Genomic DNA, 15074 nt, shown 5'->3' with positions numbered 1-15074 from the left:
CCCCCATCATTCCTTCTTTTCTTTTGCACAATTCTTGATGATCCGTTCGAAATGCAAATGCAAAAAGCACCCAACAATTCGCAGTGGACCCAATAAAAGGGCATGTATAATGTTTTGAAAGAAACCGCCCCAACGGAAGAGTCCACCTCCTAGTAGAGTAAGGAACCAGCTTTCAGCACCCAAAATCGATATAAAATTACCTCGCTGCAAAAAGGAGAAATTTATGGAATTGAAACTAAAAAATTATTTATTTATAATTTACCAAAGCATCGTGAAGAATACATTTTGCCACTTGCTGCGGTTCGGCCAAGCCTCCGCCACCGGATATAATTTGTGTTTCCTTTGGTTTGGTTTTCTGTTCGTTTTCAAAACCAGACGTTTTAGTGTCCGCTGGCAATGCTAGTGTGACTAATATACCCAGATGACGCGTTTCCATTGCGATCGTCTCGGCCATGCCACGCACAGCGTATTTTGAGGCGGTATACGGTCCATAGCCATAAATGCCAAACAGAGCTGCCAGCGATGAGGTGAACACAATGATACCTTCGCGCGCTTGCTTCATTTTTGGCAATACATAGCGTGTGCAATTGTAACTTCCCCAGTAATTTACATCCATTAGCTTGTGCGCATCCTCTACAGATACATCCTCGTATACGCCGCAAATCGCCATACCAGCGCAATTGACTAACATATAGATATCTCCAAACGCTTTTTCCATTTCAGCTAGAGCATTTGCGACATCGTCATAATTAGAGGCAATATCTAAGCAACGGTACTGAAATTTTTGTTCAGGAACTTGACGTATGACTTCCATTAACGCCACAGCACCACCTAAACAGAAAGATAAGATAAGAATTGTAAAACTATTTTTGAAACAGCCAATACGTTAAGATACCACTCACATGGTACCAATGAACGACGTTTTTTTAATTAGTTAGTTTAACTTTTAAACATAATAGTGATTAATTAACTTGCTTATTTTTTATAACATTGTACAAACATACATATATGGTGAATGCTATAGTTCGTACAAAAACTTACTCAGTAGTTTTTCATCGCGTGCAATCACGGTGACATTGGCTCCCTTCATTGCGCATTCCACAGCCAGGCAAAGTCCAATACCGCGTGAACCACCCGTAACAACCACATGACGACCAACCAGCATTTTTGGTCGCTTACGCATCACGAACACGTACACACCAACATGCGCCAAAACGGCAATCGTTATCCACAACCATATTTCCAATGTAAACTCCATAATAACTAGAATGTATATCAAACAATATTCTCCCATTGTTAATATAAACACAGTAGAAATAATTGCAATACTCTTACCCGTTTTAAACGCTTTGCGATTAGAGCAAAGGAAGTGAAATTGCTGTAAAACCACTCTCCTTTGAATTTAGAAAGTTGAGCTTTCCCTGTTATCAATTACTTCACTTCCGACTGTTGTAAATGAGTGCAGACAGAAGCGTCATTAATATTATAATATTTATGAAAAATTGTTGATTATTAAGACGTTTTTCCAAAATCTTTTCGAAGGAGAAATGTTAGAAAATAAAAATAAAGTGAATTTGATTTTGTTTTCACTAGAAATGGTCAGTGTTGCCACTGTTAAGTTCTCTGTTAAGCTACTTTATATTAAAAATGCCAAGTTTATGAAGAATTCAACCAAAGGATGGAATTTTATACTCTTTCGTTCCGTTGAAAGGGAATCGTCTTTTTAAGTTAAGTCATGGATTATTTTGTAGACAGCCATACTAAAATTGAATCAATAGTGCAAGACCTCGTTCGATTAATATTATTTTAATAAAATCCTTTAGTTTGAATTCACTTGCAAAGTGGCAACTTTGGAAATGACAGTAATGTAGTTGCTCCCGCATTCAAATTTCATGCAAACTTCAGGAACAGGTGATCCAAATGCTCAGTTTTCCTTCAAGGTGCAAAAAAACGTAAGTACATAGTACACTTGATACAAACATCGCGCTGCTGACAGCTGGGCAGCAATAAATTTTATCCTGTGGAGACGGCCAGTTAGGAACGTCTGTTTCATATGACTGCAATAAATTACAATTACAATTACAATTACTCTAAAGAGTTCTGCGAAATGAGAAAATACCTGTCGAGTAACAAAAATGATAGTTGAAAAGCCTTGGACGCTAGGCTCGTTACTATGATCGTCTCTTTGCTCGCCGCTCCACTAAGCGCTTAGCCTCATAAACAAAAAATGCTTTGCACAAGAGACACTCTGTGTTCCGCAAGAACAGCCAACTTCACCCGATTTTCGCTCTGTGTATTTAACCATAGGGAGCAAAACACAAAAATTAATAAAAAAAACTTTGACAACTTCAACGAATTTTTCGCAGACGCTTTCTTGAGTGGTTGACCAGCCTAGAGAAATATAGTTTCGCTCATTAAAAACGTTCGAATTGCAATGAATTCCAGCATAACAATTGAACGTAAGCGTGTTGATTGCAATTCGTTGCCGAAAGGATGGCAGCGGGAAGAAGTGCTCCGTAAGTCTGGTATATCGGCTGGTAAAGTTGATGTCTACTACTACAGGTAATGCTTAATAATTATATAGCATCAAATTAAGTAAAAAATAGTCTAAAATAATGTATTGTATCTAATTTGTCATGTACTTCCATCTCCCAACACCCTTACCTTACCGCTCATATTCACTTGTACAACGCACGCACTGTCCCTCTGCGCCCTCACACTAACACAAAAAATGCGTTCAACTGATACACTAAAAATTTAAATGAACACAAATCCTGCACGTATTTCGCATATTCCCACAAATTACCACTATGACCCTGCTTAAACTATCTAAATATTTCGCTGGCGTCCAGCCCAACCGGAAAGAAAATCGAAAGTAAGCCACAGTTGGCGCGTTACCTTGGTGATGCGATCGACATTGGTGCTTTCGATTTTCAGAGCGGCAAATTCGTGCGCCACTTGCCACCGCCATCGATTTCGTTATTCCGTTGCTCGAGTGTAACAAATAGCAGCAGTAGTGGTAGTGGAAGTGGCAGTACATCAATGCCACCACCACCCCCCACACTGCAGTGCTAGTAGCACTACATCCCTATACGTGTGTTCCTCCTCATCTTCTTCACAATTACCAAGTACTACAAATGCCAACATACTACAACCACCAACTTCAACAACCACATCAAATACGCTAAATGCATTAAAGCGCAGATACAAGGCGCAATCCCAATCCCAATCACAAACTCAGAATCAATCACAGACCCATGGTATACAAGGCATACATACGACTGCCATTAGTAGCAGCTGTGCCCCGTCAAGCGCATCTGGCGTTGCAACTACATCGGCTGCGAGTTCTCGTCAGCAATTAGAATTCAGGTAGAATGGCAAAATTAATCTTTTGTTTTTATTTGATTTGATGACGAATATACATAAATATTAACGTGTTCAAGTTATTGTTAAAAAAAATAGAGGAAAAATCGACATATGTACATATGTAATTACGGTAATCATAATGCTGTTGCATGCTCTTGATTTGCTTTTGTTCTGGTAAATATGACATCTTCAATTGAAACAACTGCAGCATAAGATGACAGATTATGGCTAGATAAAAAAAGAAACGAAAACTAAATTGGAAAATGGCGAAAAATTATGATAAATTGGCATTTATTGGCTATCAATGTTACACCAAAATACGTCTGTCCAGCAAAGTGCTAAATTACCACATCTGTCTGTGTTGTATATTATGTTTTCCAGACTTTTGGTGCTTTTCTCACTTGCATGCACATAGTTTTGTCTCATCGATGAGCGATTATTGGCCATTTATGTGTTAAGATGTTTCCGAATCCTAAAATCGTACCACCTTAATAATTAACCATATACTTTTACATATTTCTGTCATAGTCGCGCCCCACGCACAGACGCTTCACTGGTGCCGCCTATACGTCAGACCGCGTCAATTTTTAAACAACCAGTAACTGTAGTACGTAATCATGAGCATACAAAGGTTCGAAATGATAACACCAAACAGACAAGTGGCCAGGAGAAACCAAAGCAAATGTTCTGGGAGAAACGATTAGAGGGTTTGCGCGCATGTCATCCTACCGGCGAAGAATTTGAAGATATCGTTTTGCCAAAAAGTATACGCACCATTGGTCCAAATGTTAGTGAGCAGACCGTACTGCAATCGTTGGCTACCGCATTGCATGTGCTCAACGTGCCTGTTATGGGACAAGCCTCCACAAAGACTGAGATGAATAAAAATGCTCCGGCATTTTTGAATCCAGAACAACCACTAATGCAAGCTGTTCTAGTGTCAGAAGACGATATACGACGCCAAGAGGATCGGGTTAATGCGGCTAGAAGAAAGCTCCAAGATGCTCTTAAAACTTAAACTATAATTATATTAAGTTCATCTTTTGTTAGCATATTTACATAACTGAAATCTAACCTTTTGCTACTAAGAAATTTAGTTAATTTTAAGGTATGCGTTTATGTACATATATCGTCGTTTAAAGTACAAAACCGCGTATTTATTTTCTAGAGAGTAAAAATACTCATATTTCAAAATGGTTCTCTTTGTTATAAAGTAATCGAATTTCTGGCTAGTATATTTCAGGACGAATGGATAAGGATTGAAGCCAGGAGCTTGTGTGAGCATATCCAATTTTTGGCAGCAAATTTCAGTTACGCGGTTTTGCGGAATGACGATACGCGGTTTTGTACTTTAAACGACGGTATGCATAAATGCTTGAATCATGTCTTCAAATAACTGTAGCGTCTTAATACATTTTTTTTTTTGATACAAATTAACTTGTGTTTTTTATTTTGCGTAAAATCGGTTTGAAACACCGTGAAACATCCTTGTAATTAATTTTTCAAATTCTTACATCCACAGTTTTTTCAAAGCTTTTCTTAATTTCCAAATTTTTTATTTATGCTTTTATGATTTTTTTTCCTTTGGATAAACTAAATCCTAATGATGCTTAAACTAACTTCTAGCTGTAGACTGGAACCTTTATCTTGGATTTTCGGCATAATGAGCTCCTTGTATACTTCTAACTAAGAATATTATTTTCAAAGCATCCGAACGTTCCACGCTTTGTTCTTTTACGAAAGATGGACGTCCTTTTTCTTTTTTGGTAGTTAATCCATTTCATCGTCTTCTAACGCTTCATCATCTTCATACACCAAATCATTGTAATAACGTCTCGAACTGGAGAACTAAAAATAAATAAAATGTCGAAAAACACACAATAGGCATTTGAAAAGAGGATTTGGTGGTTGTGAGGTGTAAACGTAGAAATATTCTCTGAAGAGGTAACTTTCATGTTATTTGCTTTTCAATAAGCAAAAACATATTAGCACTTCTACATATGTATGTACACTCCCAGTCATTTGAATAGCACGCCCGTTTGATCCTCAGCATGTACAGTCTCCTTTTGTTTGTTTAATATTCATTAATTTTTTATAAAAATGTAGCACGTAGTACGTGTGAATCCGATTTTAAAATTTTATACAAATTTAAAAAACATCAACAAGGGGGAGTGTTAGGCTAGTGACCTGCAGTGCATAAGTTAATAATATTTAAAAAAAATTTCGGGTACGTAGGTTTGTTGACATGTTTTTTAAATTTCTATAAAATTTTTAAACCGAATTTACACGTAGATTGAATCTCATAAAAAATTAATGAGTCGCGTTAATTTCTTCATGATCCAATGAACGGATCTAAACCAAATTAGTATGGGACCACCTCTGAGGTACCGCCTTTTCTTTACAAAAAAAAAAGAATTATATATGTCGGTTAACGTAGTCCAAAGTTATGCCGTAACATACATACATGCAAAAGTATTCCGACGAATTGATAATCTGCTCCTTTTTTTAAGTTTGTTAAAAATTAGTGAATATTAAACAAACAAAATGAAAAATGTAAACTGTACATATGTACATACTGAGGATCAAAAGGGTGTGCTATTCAAATAATTGGGAGTGTAAATATATGCATATTTTGATGTTTATAATTGTATAGTTAACTTTATAATTACTATTCATTACCTTCCAATTGTATAACTATTGCCAAACTTAACGAATAGCTAAAAAAAATATTGATTGATGAAGTGAAAATTCTTACTTTATTACATGCAAGGCATTTTAAATTATATCTTCTTTTAAAATGGATCCAAATCGGTCGATGGGCTATATGATTGCGATGACTATACATTGCAATATTAGTTAAAAATGCATTTGATTAAATATGCATGCATGTTTTATAATTATCAACAACAAACCTGTTTGTAGACACCACGCCAAGCAGCAAAAGTACCCATTGCAACGACGGCGCCAATTGCAGCCAAGATTTTTGTCTTCTTCTCAGACTCCAAGAAATGTCGCTCAGTAGCTGTTAGTAATGGGTCATTGGATGACTGACTTCTTAAGGTTTTGAGTGAATTGAAACCCTCATTTCTGAAGATGTCTTTTGTTATACGATTGATGAAATTCACTAAGTTCTGACAGCCTTTTATGTGATTTTGTAGTGGATTATTGGGCAGTGTTACTTTAAAAAGAATAGCTAAGTACGAATAAACAATAGCATCGAATTCACTGAAGAAATCGCCAAAGAACCATACTTTTCTCCCCAACTTTTTTGATAAGAGATTGACACATTTTTTGGCATTCGTGGTGAGCTTTGAAAATATAGATTTAAAAAAAGAAAGTTTTATCTTTTATCTAACGAAAAGAAAAAACGATATATGTATGTAACACTTACATAGTCACGGTCATGATTTTCGAGCTTATCACGCGGATCAAAACCGCCCATTACCATGACAATGTCACACGCCTCCCGCTGATAACTGCTTGGGTAGAAGAAATTAAACGGGAACGTTGTACGTTTTGCATATAGACTGCGTGTGGTATCGAAGTTGTTTGGTTCGCCATACATAAAATAATGATAGTATGAATGAAGATTAGTGAATACCCAATTGGCATATGCGGGTGAAAGTAGTTTCTGTTCTTCTTGTAGATGAGCATCGACTGGATAACCCTGTAATTAAATAATAAATATGTATATAATACGCAATTTAGTAACATTTCAACTTAATGTCGATTTATATTTTTGATTGGTGCGACTTAACAGGATTTTACTGTAAACAGTGCAACTTATTTTAAACGGAATGTGTGTACTTCTATTATTAGCAATCCAACAAGAGTAAAAAAGTCAGCAGCTTTTAGGGATCATTGAACGTGCGTACTTAAAATGAAATCGCGATACAGAGGTTGCCTTGTTAAAAGTTAAGAACGCTCATGCACATATCTTGGTATACATATTCATATATGTACATACATAAGTATGTACAGTATATTGGCAAGGTAAACTTATTTATAATAAATTGCTTCTGTTATAACTTTGTGAATTGTAATAAAATATGCAGGAAAACATTCAAGTGTTATTGGCACACAACTTTGTTTCGGAATTGTTTTGGCGCCAGGCAGTCTATCCTGCCACTAAATGTTCATGCACACAGCTACTTATCAGTCTTATGAACTGTCTACTCACCTCTTTGTCTAGCACTTTCTTGATTTGTCTGTATCCACAGAATCTTTTATTGCCAATTTGGAGGTAAGGTAGTTTCCCCGTGCTAGAGCGCATGGGATTGGCATTCGTGTCGATTTGTAGAGGGCAGCGCGTAAATTTAACCAGACACTGAATAAAAAAATAAAAACCGTTTATTAATAAATGTAAATATGCATGTATATAGATCATAGTTTGGTAATATGCAACACAATTTTTACTCATACCAAAAATCAATTTGATAAAAGAGATACATATGCTTTAAAATTTAGCGCAATGTCACTAATAAACATTCAGTATGATGCAACTTTTTCTTCTTTGAAAGATATGTCTGATCGCTCCGCTGTAATTTTTCTTACCAACGCTCGTAGGCAATCGAAGTCGATGGACGGCAGACCCCATTCTCCTTTATAGACATATAAAACACCACCTAAATGCATATTTCAATTTGATTTATACACGCCACTTTGCCGGAAATGTATTTACAATTGGAAGGTATATATATAACAATTTGATAATTATTAACTTCGAAATTAACAAATTAAAACACGAATTGCAATTGCATGTGAATGAACGAATGAATGAGCACTGCAAATTTTACTAGGTTATGAACGGACCGCAATCAGCTGATTTTGATCAACATTTAGAGAGAAACTAGTGAAAGTGAGCGTATTTTGTAAAATCAGTGCTGGAAAACAGTTGGGGAAAAACATATTCTTGTTTCCCCTTTGCGCTACTATTTCGTAAACAAAACAAATCGGCATGCAGTTCAATTATTCAAGAAATAATTAATTATTTGTAAAAGGTACGTTCGTTTAAAATTTTCAAGTAAAAATATCCAACAGCAAAATTCCAGCGGAACGTATGTATTCAACATGCTAAATTGAAATCCAAAGTAAGTATACATCCGCGCTCTAAAGGCGATAACGCTAGATAAAAGAAGCTTTAACGATTTGTTTCCGGATTCGCTCAGTAGTATGGCTTTAGTGAATTATGGTAGTAGTTGTTCCTCTGATGATAGCAATGATGAATCGGACAAATGCGACACCAATCCAGCGTTATTGCCAGGCAAAATAGCAGAGCCACCGCCAATAGTTACGAGAATTCGTGAACGCCCAGCGCTGAAGAGGTATGTTTACAGTGAAATTGGTTTTATTTTGTTTATATGTTTATTTTGTTTATATGTCTTGCTCTCCACAGAACTTTGCCAGATGCGCTTTCATTATTGGGCGCAAAACGGGCGGCATTAACAACAAGTGACGACCACTTAGATGATCCAGCAGAGCACGATGGACGAGTGCGAAGTTTCAAACACGAACGTGGCAATTGGGCGACGTATGTGTACATAGCAGGTATTCAGGAATGTACAGTACCATAGAATTTAATTACCTTGTAATTTGACTAGCACATTCAGAGCAGTTGGAAGATGTACAGGAAGTAAGCAAAGAAGCATTGGCCGATGTGCTGCACGATTTACACACAATAGAAGATTTGCACATAAGTTTGAGTCGAACTGTTGTGTTGCAATATCATCACATTGATTCATTTGTTGAGTCCTTGCGGAATAAGCTGGAAGTCACTGCAAGGTAACTAATAGGCATTCTATATGAAAAATTGGAAATAACACATTCTAATGCAATTTAATTCCCAAAAAGCTTTTCCATTAGCTTGAGACGCTTACACATCTACACGAATGAAGAGCGAACCCGCACTTTTATAGCATTTAAAGTGGATGAGATGCACTTTGATAAAATGCATCAGCTCATGACGAAAGTGGACGGTGTAATGACAGAATACAGGTTACAACGCTTCTATGAAGTAAGTCATTGTTCAAATGCGCCGATAATTAGTAATAGCATTTTCTTTTCGTAGGACCCATCGTTCCACATCAGTTTTCTGTGGTGTCTAGGCGATAAGGTCTCAGTTTTGAATGAAAATCTGGACACATTGAAATCAGCAATCAATGTGTCATTGGGTGAAAGCAAAGCGTTTAGTTTATTTATTCAAGAAATTATTTGCAAGAGCGGTAATAAGGAATTCGTGTTTAAGCTTAAGTGAAGGTAGACAAAAATTTTTCAATGTATTTATTCGTAAAAATTTGCAGCGTTACAAGTCAATACATCTCTGTATAAATATGATGCCTTATTAGTGTGTTTGGAGTTTCTCAAATTCTCCTTTACTTTTTCTTGCCGTTACTGCTTTGCTTAGCATTTTTCTCCTCTTCTTCCAAACGCGCTTCCTCCTCCATTTCTAGTGCACGTTCATACCTTCGACCGAGTGGCGTTTTAGACCACCAGGAATCAAATGCTTCTTCCTCCTCGCGATAAACCGGATCTCGAGTGCTGAAATAAAGTAGGTAGCACAAATTTGGAATAAGTTAACAAGTCAAGGAATAAAATATGCGTAGGCATCGCGGAACAAATGGTTCAGAGTTTCATAAGTGTTTGATTATGTACCTTAATGCGTTTATAAGCTCTGCATGAGTCAATGGCTGTGTCCGCAGCTGTAGCTTACGCTTACATGTCAATACTTCTTTCAAACACGAATCAATAGAGCCAATAGTGTAGCCATCAGAAATTTTCGCCATTACACTGTAGTCCAAATTGGACAAGCCACCAGTATATTCACTGAAATTCATAAAAAAACAAGTAATACCTACATATATACATACATATCCTTATTAAAAGGTCAAATACGCGCTTATACATACTTAGCCAATGCTTTCCATGCGCTCGATCGTACGCCATAATCCGGTCTGGGTATATAAATGAAGCGATTATAAGTTTGCTGAAAAAGTTTTTGATCCGCTTCCCAGGGTAAGTTGGAAGTTCCTATGAAGAGGACACGGTCCTCCGGCGCTATATTCTTAATCAGTCGTGGTAAATCTTTCTTCAAGCGTTTCGGATCAGTGCGATCTGTCTTCGGCACCTTCTTCATAAATGGTCGCTCTGCATCGCCCATATATATGACTGCAGGCTGCAGAAGACGCGATACTTTAGAAACCAAATGTATAAGCATTATGAGACCAGATTTCCCCGGATATTTTCCAACAATATTAGCAGGTGTTAGGTCAAATAGTACAGCGCCCACTTCAGTGCAAATAGCGTGCAGCAAGGCCTTTTTGCCCGAACCACGCGGACCGGCGAGCAGTATTGAGCGTATAAGTGGGCATGAATTACGTATGGCTTCAGAGCCGAGTGGTAAAATGCAGTACTCGATGAGAAGCTGACGGATGTCACCAGCCGATGGATTAGTGCCAGAACGTTCGCTCAACGCCTTGTCGCCAATATATTGACTTAGACGCACTTCTGGATACTTGCGTATAATGCCATTGGTGACAAGCTCCTCGTAGAGTGATTCAGTTGTACGATCGGGTGTAAGATCTTTTTCTTTCTTCTTCTTGCTTTTCTTACCGGATCGGCGTGTTTTCTTGCTACTCTTCTTGATCTTTTTGCCGATGGCGGACTAAAGGATAAGCATGAAGTAAAAAGCTGCTGAAAAAGCTAATTTTATGGCTTTTTTACCTGCAACAATTCCAGCTCTTGACGCATTAATTCGTCCACGGCGCGTCGACACTCGTGCTCTACCTCCAGATATTTTTCATTGTATATCATGTCATCGTACTGCGCTTGAGCCAGGTTGCCGGCTTCGTCTTTGTTACGCCAGACTTCATTGAATCTAGATATAGGTAGATATGCAGATGTCTGTGTTTGTATGCAAAAGTAGCTTATGTCGAAAGGCTTAGTATATTGCGGCATTCCCTTTATTCTTTAAACGACAAGGATTTTTTTGATGGAACTTAATAAGAATATTGACTATCGGAACTATTTCTTGCACGTTTATTTGCCAAAAGTTGTTCAATGGCTCAGCGCCAGTAAGTTATTCGCAATCGTATGCTGCGAATGCCGATTTATACTAAAGCCAGCATTTCGACATAAGCTACTTTTCCATACGACCGACAATATCTGTCTACGTCTAATACGTCTAATAAAAAATCTAGATAATTAATTAATTAAGACTAAAAAAGTAAGCATTTCTTTTTTCCTTAGACAAACTCAGTCTGTTTAGGATCTCGTTTGTGATAACCGTGTTTTTTTCCATGCGCGACTTACTCTTCAATTGCCGTTTTGATATCAGCGAGAAGCACAGTTTGGCCAGGTTGAAAATTTTCCCCTTCCGCCTGGTTATCCAAAACGTTCAAGTCCCCGCTACGCGCTGGCGATTTTGATTTGTCCTTGGTCTTGCGCGACTCCTTTGAGGAGCGCGCTGAAGAGCGGCTGAGCTCGCTTTCAGTGCCTAAAAATTAATAAAATGAAAATTAGAAATTGGATCTCCACTAAACGCCTGTTGTTGGAGAAAAATAAATATATATTATACCTGGCCGACTGAAGATATGCAGCGAACCGCCTTGGTCCTCGCTCGGAAATTCTGGCAATTTGCCCGTTTTCTCGTAACAATCCTTGATCCAGGCGCGTAACTCATCGGTTATGTCCTCGGTTATTGTAGAACCCTGCTTGGACTTTATGTCCGCGCGCACAGCTACTACGGATGATTCCAGTTTCTGTTTGTAGGCCGCTTGTGTTGCATAGCGACGCTCGTAAATCTACGTGAAAGCAAATAAACAAATATAGGGTAACTTGAGCTTTGATAAGTTCACTACCGCTAACAACTACCTTATTTAGCTTGTCCTCCTTTTCGGCACGTCTCTTTAGCATCGCCGCGGTGGGCGGCACCATGCCGATCAAAATCATTTCTTCTTGCTTTCGTCTTCGCGTGATGCGGCGCGCGGTATGGCCGCGCCACACCTTCTGTATCTTCATGGCGGCCAAGAGACCCATATCGCTGCGCTCCTTGCCTTTCTCCTCTGCCTTGCCCTTATCCTTCAGCATGCGTATCTCTTTCATGAAATGCGCTCGTAACCTTCCCTGGCGCGCGCGCTCATGCATCTGCAAGAGACGTATAGCCTCGATTTCGCTTAGCTTCTCTTCACTCGGATGCTCTTCTAACCAACCCAGCTTGATGAGTATTTCGTGCATGGTACGATTGCGTTGCTCGATTTGTTGTTGTCGTTCGCGTAGAAAGTAGCGCGGTATATGCAGCTCAGTATCCATGGGCGTTAGTTGCAGCCGTATAACAACCGCGTCGTTGTAATTGAACTCCATTAAATCGATATTGACCAGATCATGTTTAAGCTCAATAACGCGCCCCAGGCACGCGTCGAGTAGCTTGCGCACCAAGAGTCGCTTCTGTGGCTGTATCATTTTGTCGTAAACTTCCTCCAGACGATTGGCGATGCCGATATAGCGTAAATAGAACTCATAGACAGTAGACTGAATAAGCTTTTTTGGGTCGGTCACTGCTTCTATATCCGGCAGGGCCGAAGCCAGAGCGGCGAGCGCAGTCTCGAAATTCTGTCCCTGCTGTTCATCGGCGACTGCTAAAAGATCAACTTCGTGCTGCGCCTGGTGCCAAAGCTCATTGTAGTAGTGATTGGACATTATTTATTAGCGGCAAGGATAAGCGAGAGCAAAGTGATACAACCGTCGAACACGACTAAATGGTAACTGCAGTTTTGTGGAAATAGTTGCAGCGTTTGAAAATGGGATTTGATTTGGTAACCATAATAGTTAAACCCATGACAACGAAGAAGCTAAGAGGAACTGGCGCCATGACGCGTTCTCAACTGATTTCGAAATGGGGTAGAAAATGCTTTCGGGTTCACCCTTTTGCAAAGGTGTGTACAAAACCCTTAGTATAACGGATTGTTTGCGCAGCGCAATAAGCGTCAAAACCACCAGCTTCGGGTAGTTTGTTTAACAGTTTACAAGTCCTTACTTGCATCAAACCACGCTTATATATAACAAACAAATTTATTTGGATTTGCCAAACTCTCTGATTGTACTTTTTTTGTTCATCCTAGTCTTAAGGAAGCGCCTAGTCTAGTTTTGAAGTTTTTTTTTATATCTGCTAAAGTTCTATCTTATCTGGTGCCACAGTTTAGCATGTTTCGATACCGATCAGTCTTAGTCCGTTATAGAAGGTATTGCAATGGTGGCTGAATTTTTAAGTTTGCTCAATGGAGGGAATGACAAATGTATTTGGGGAGGGACTCCAACTCCTGCCTACAACTTGATATAAAGCAAGCCGGTAGCTCCAAGACGGACGTCTACTTGCAGCCTTACTTACTTGTGTGCAGACGATGCACGTTCTGCTTAGCTCTATCTTGCCACATTTTCCGGGCGGGCTTTTGATTTTTACCGAAAGGATACTATGTCTGAACCGGAATTTTCGAATTGCTTTAAAAATATTTCTTTTTTGGCCAATCACTGTCCAAAAGTTTTTTTTTTTTAGAAATCGTCTTATATTCGGACCGTAGCCGAGAGGGTCTCCTAAATAAGAATATACATATGTCTACTAAACTCAATAAGCAAGTACCCACTCGTCAAAGAATATCACCCCTATTGCGAGTGTCGACTAGCAGTAGATAAACGACTATTATTCGATTATCGCTTTTCCATGGTATTGTGAATGTCGATCTCTCGTTCAATAAGCGACTTTGAATAGTTTTTAGTCGCTCATTCTTCTTCAACTGTTTATTTTGTAGAAGAAATAGCGCCTATAATTTATTCACTTTGACTTATTGAACGAGACAACGAAGTTCACAATACCATGGAAAAGCGATAATCGAATAATAGTCGTTTATCTACTACCAATCGACACTCGCAATAGGGGTGTATGGCTACCATTTTCTTGGATAGCGTCGAAATTTAAAAGTTGATTACTTGCCTAAAGGGACTACAGTTAATGAAATGTAATACGGTAATTTACTGGGTTATGTACGAGAGGCAATCGTACAGAATAGGCGTGAAAATTGGGCGCACAGAGTAGAGTTGCAAGGCAGCGGGTCTGTTCACACCGCTCGGATTGCGAGGGATGCCCCCCAAAAGTTACGGGATTCACAGAAATTGACCAGCAACCCTCAGACCTTTTGCTGCTGGAGATTTTTGTCCTCTCAATACGAGTACACACCTATTGTCTGATTCATTATATAATTTTGGGCATACTACTCTATATATGTACTAGGGGTAATGAATTATCGGTCAGTCTTTATCCCGGTACACGTATAGAGGGTTACCTTTACCCGAGTACCCTGGCATGGGGTTATCTATGTATGTGGGTACCCGTGTAGAGGGTTATATTTACGCGGGTGCCTGGTTAGGGGGTTACCTGGACAGAGGTTGATATTTATCCGGGTACCTGGGTAGCGGATTATCTTTGTCCAAGTCAGCCGAATGGTTGGTAATCTGACCGATATTGAAGTGGCCAAGCAAATTAATTGTTAATCGGGTCAATTTAGTTCTTAACAATAACATTTCTTCATTTTGGAGATTCCTTGAATTACGCGTTATCGAGCTTCCAGCCAACGTAAAAAATGCAAAATAACTCTTATTGGGCCTGAGCACACTAGCCTGCTCAGTCGGACTGAGCAGTCCACCACTCGAACGCACACTGG

General features: G+C 38.8%; 5 protein-coding genes across 10 annotated transcripts; 2 read left to right on the top strand and 3 right to left on the bottom strand.

The window, feature by feature from the left end:
• LOC118751184 (3-ketodihydrosphingosine reductase-like) lies at window positions 1-1611 on the bottom strand. Its single transcript, XM_036485955.1, has 4 exons — window positions 1336-1611; window positions 1042-1263; window positions 263-831; window positions 1-204 (listed from the first exon to the last, which is right to left on the bottom strand). The coding sequence occupies exons 2-4, from the start codon at window positions 1256-1258 to the stop codon at window positions 7-9; spliced, it is 984 nt and encodes a 327-aa protein (XP_036341848.1). The 5' UTR covers window positions 1259-1263; window positions 1336-1611; the 3' UTR covers window positions 1-6.
• A 649-nt stretch (window positions 1612-2260) lies between these two features.
• LOC118751187 (methyl-CpG-binding domain protein 2-like) lies at window positions 2261-4557 on the top strand. Of its 2 annotated transcripts, XM_036485959.1 has the most exons (3): window positions 2261-2562; window positions 3130-3369; window positions 3895-4557. In XM_036485959.1, the coding sequence occupies exons 1-3, from the start codon at window positions 2435-2437 to the stop codon at window positions 4382-4384; spliced, it is 858 nt and encodes a 285-aa protein (XP_036341852.1). In that variant the 5' UTR covers window positions 2261-2434; the 3' UTR covers window positions 4385-4557. The 2 variants fall into 2 exon arrangements, with proteins under 2 accessions (XP_036341852.1, XP_036341853.1); XM_036485960.1 differs by lacking the exon at window positions 3130-3369 and having other exon boundaries at window positions 2404-2562.
• A 568-nt stretch (window positions 4558-5125) lies between these two features.
• Window positions 5126-8156, bottom strand: LOC118751186 (metaxin-1 homolog). Of its 2 annotated transcripts, none has more exons than XM_036485957.1 (5): window positions 7921-8156; window positions 7547-7693; window positions 6758-7033; window positions 6279-6674; window positions 5126-5214 (listed from the first exon to the last, which is right to left on the bottom strand). In XM_036485957.1, exons 1-5 carry the CDS (start codon window positions 7999-8001, stop codon window positions 5137-5139), a joined length of 978 nt encoding a protein of 325 aa, XP_036341850.1. In that variant the 5' UTR covers window positions 8002-8156; the 3' UTR covers window positions 5126-5136. The 2 variants fall into 2 exon arrangements, with proteins under 2 accessions (XP_036341850.1, XP_036341851.1); XM_036485958.1 differs by lacking the exon at window positions 7921-8156 and adding an exon at window positions 7789-7862.
• A 38-nt stretch (window positions 8157-8194) lies between these two features.
• LOC118751189 (U6 snRNA phosphodiesterase-like) lies at window positions 8195-9706 on the top strand. 4 transcript variants are annotated; one of them, XM_036485961.1, is made up of 7 exons: window positions 8195-8366; window positions 8418-8456; window positions 8538-8690; window positions 8762-8913; window positions 8967-9147; window positions 9217-9379; window positions 9434-9684. In XM_036485961.1, exons 3-7 carry the CDS (start codon window positions 8539-8541, stop codon window positions 9617-9619), a joined length of 834 nt encoding a protein of 277 aa, XP_036341854.1. In that variant the 5' UTR covers window positions 8195-8366; window positions 8418-8456; window position 8538; the 3' UTR covers window positions 9620-9684. The 4 variants fall into 4 exon arrangements, with proteins under 4 accessions (XP_036341854.1, XP_036341855.1, XP_036341856.1 ...); XM_036485962.1 differs by having other exon boundaries at window positions 8195-8456; window positions 9434-9706; XM_036485963.1 differs by having other exon boundaries at window positions 8195-8456; window positions 8976-9147.
• LOC118751185 (dynein regulatory complex protein 11-like) lies at window positions 9592-13260 on the bottom strand. Its single transcript, XM_036485956.1, has 7 exons — window positions 12235-13260; window positions 11939-12164; window positions 11674-11857; window positions 11086-11239; window positions 10272-11026; window positions 10018-10188; window positions 9592-9903 (listed from the first exon to the last, which is right to left on the bottom strand). The coding sequence occupies exons 1-7, from the start codon at window positions 13057-13059 to the stop codon at window positions 9738-9740; spliced, it is 2481 nt and encodes an 826-aa protein (XP_036341849.1). The 5' UTR covers window positions 13060-13260; the 3' UTR covers window positions 9592-9737.
• Window positions 13261-15074: the final 1814 nt, after the last annotated feature.

The sequence above is a fragment of the Rhagoletis pomonella genome, unplaced genomic scaffold (assembly GCF_013731165.1).
Source record: "Rhagoletis pomonella isolate Grant_MI unplaced genomic scaffold, Rhpom_1.0 Rhpom_scaffold_00589, whole genome shotgun sequence".
Lineage (NCBI taxonomy): Eukaryota > Metazoa > Arthropoda > Insecta > Diptera > Tephritidae > Rhagoletis > Rhagoletis pomonella.
The sequence above is the reverse complement of the archived record's forward strand: the minus strand, read 5'-3'. Positions and strand labels throughout refer to the sequence as shown.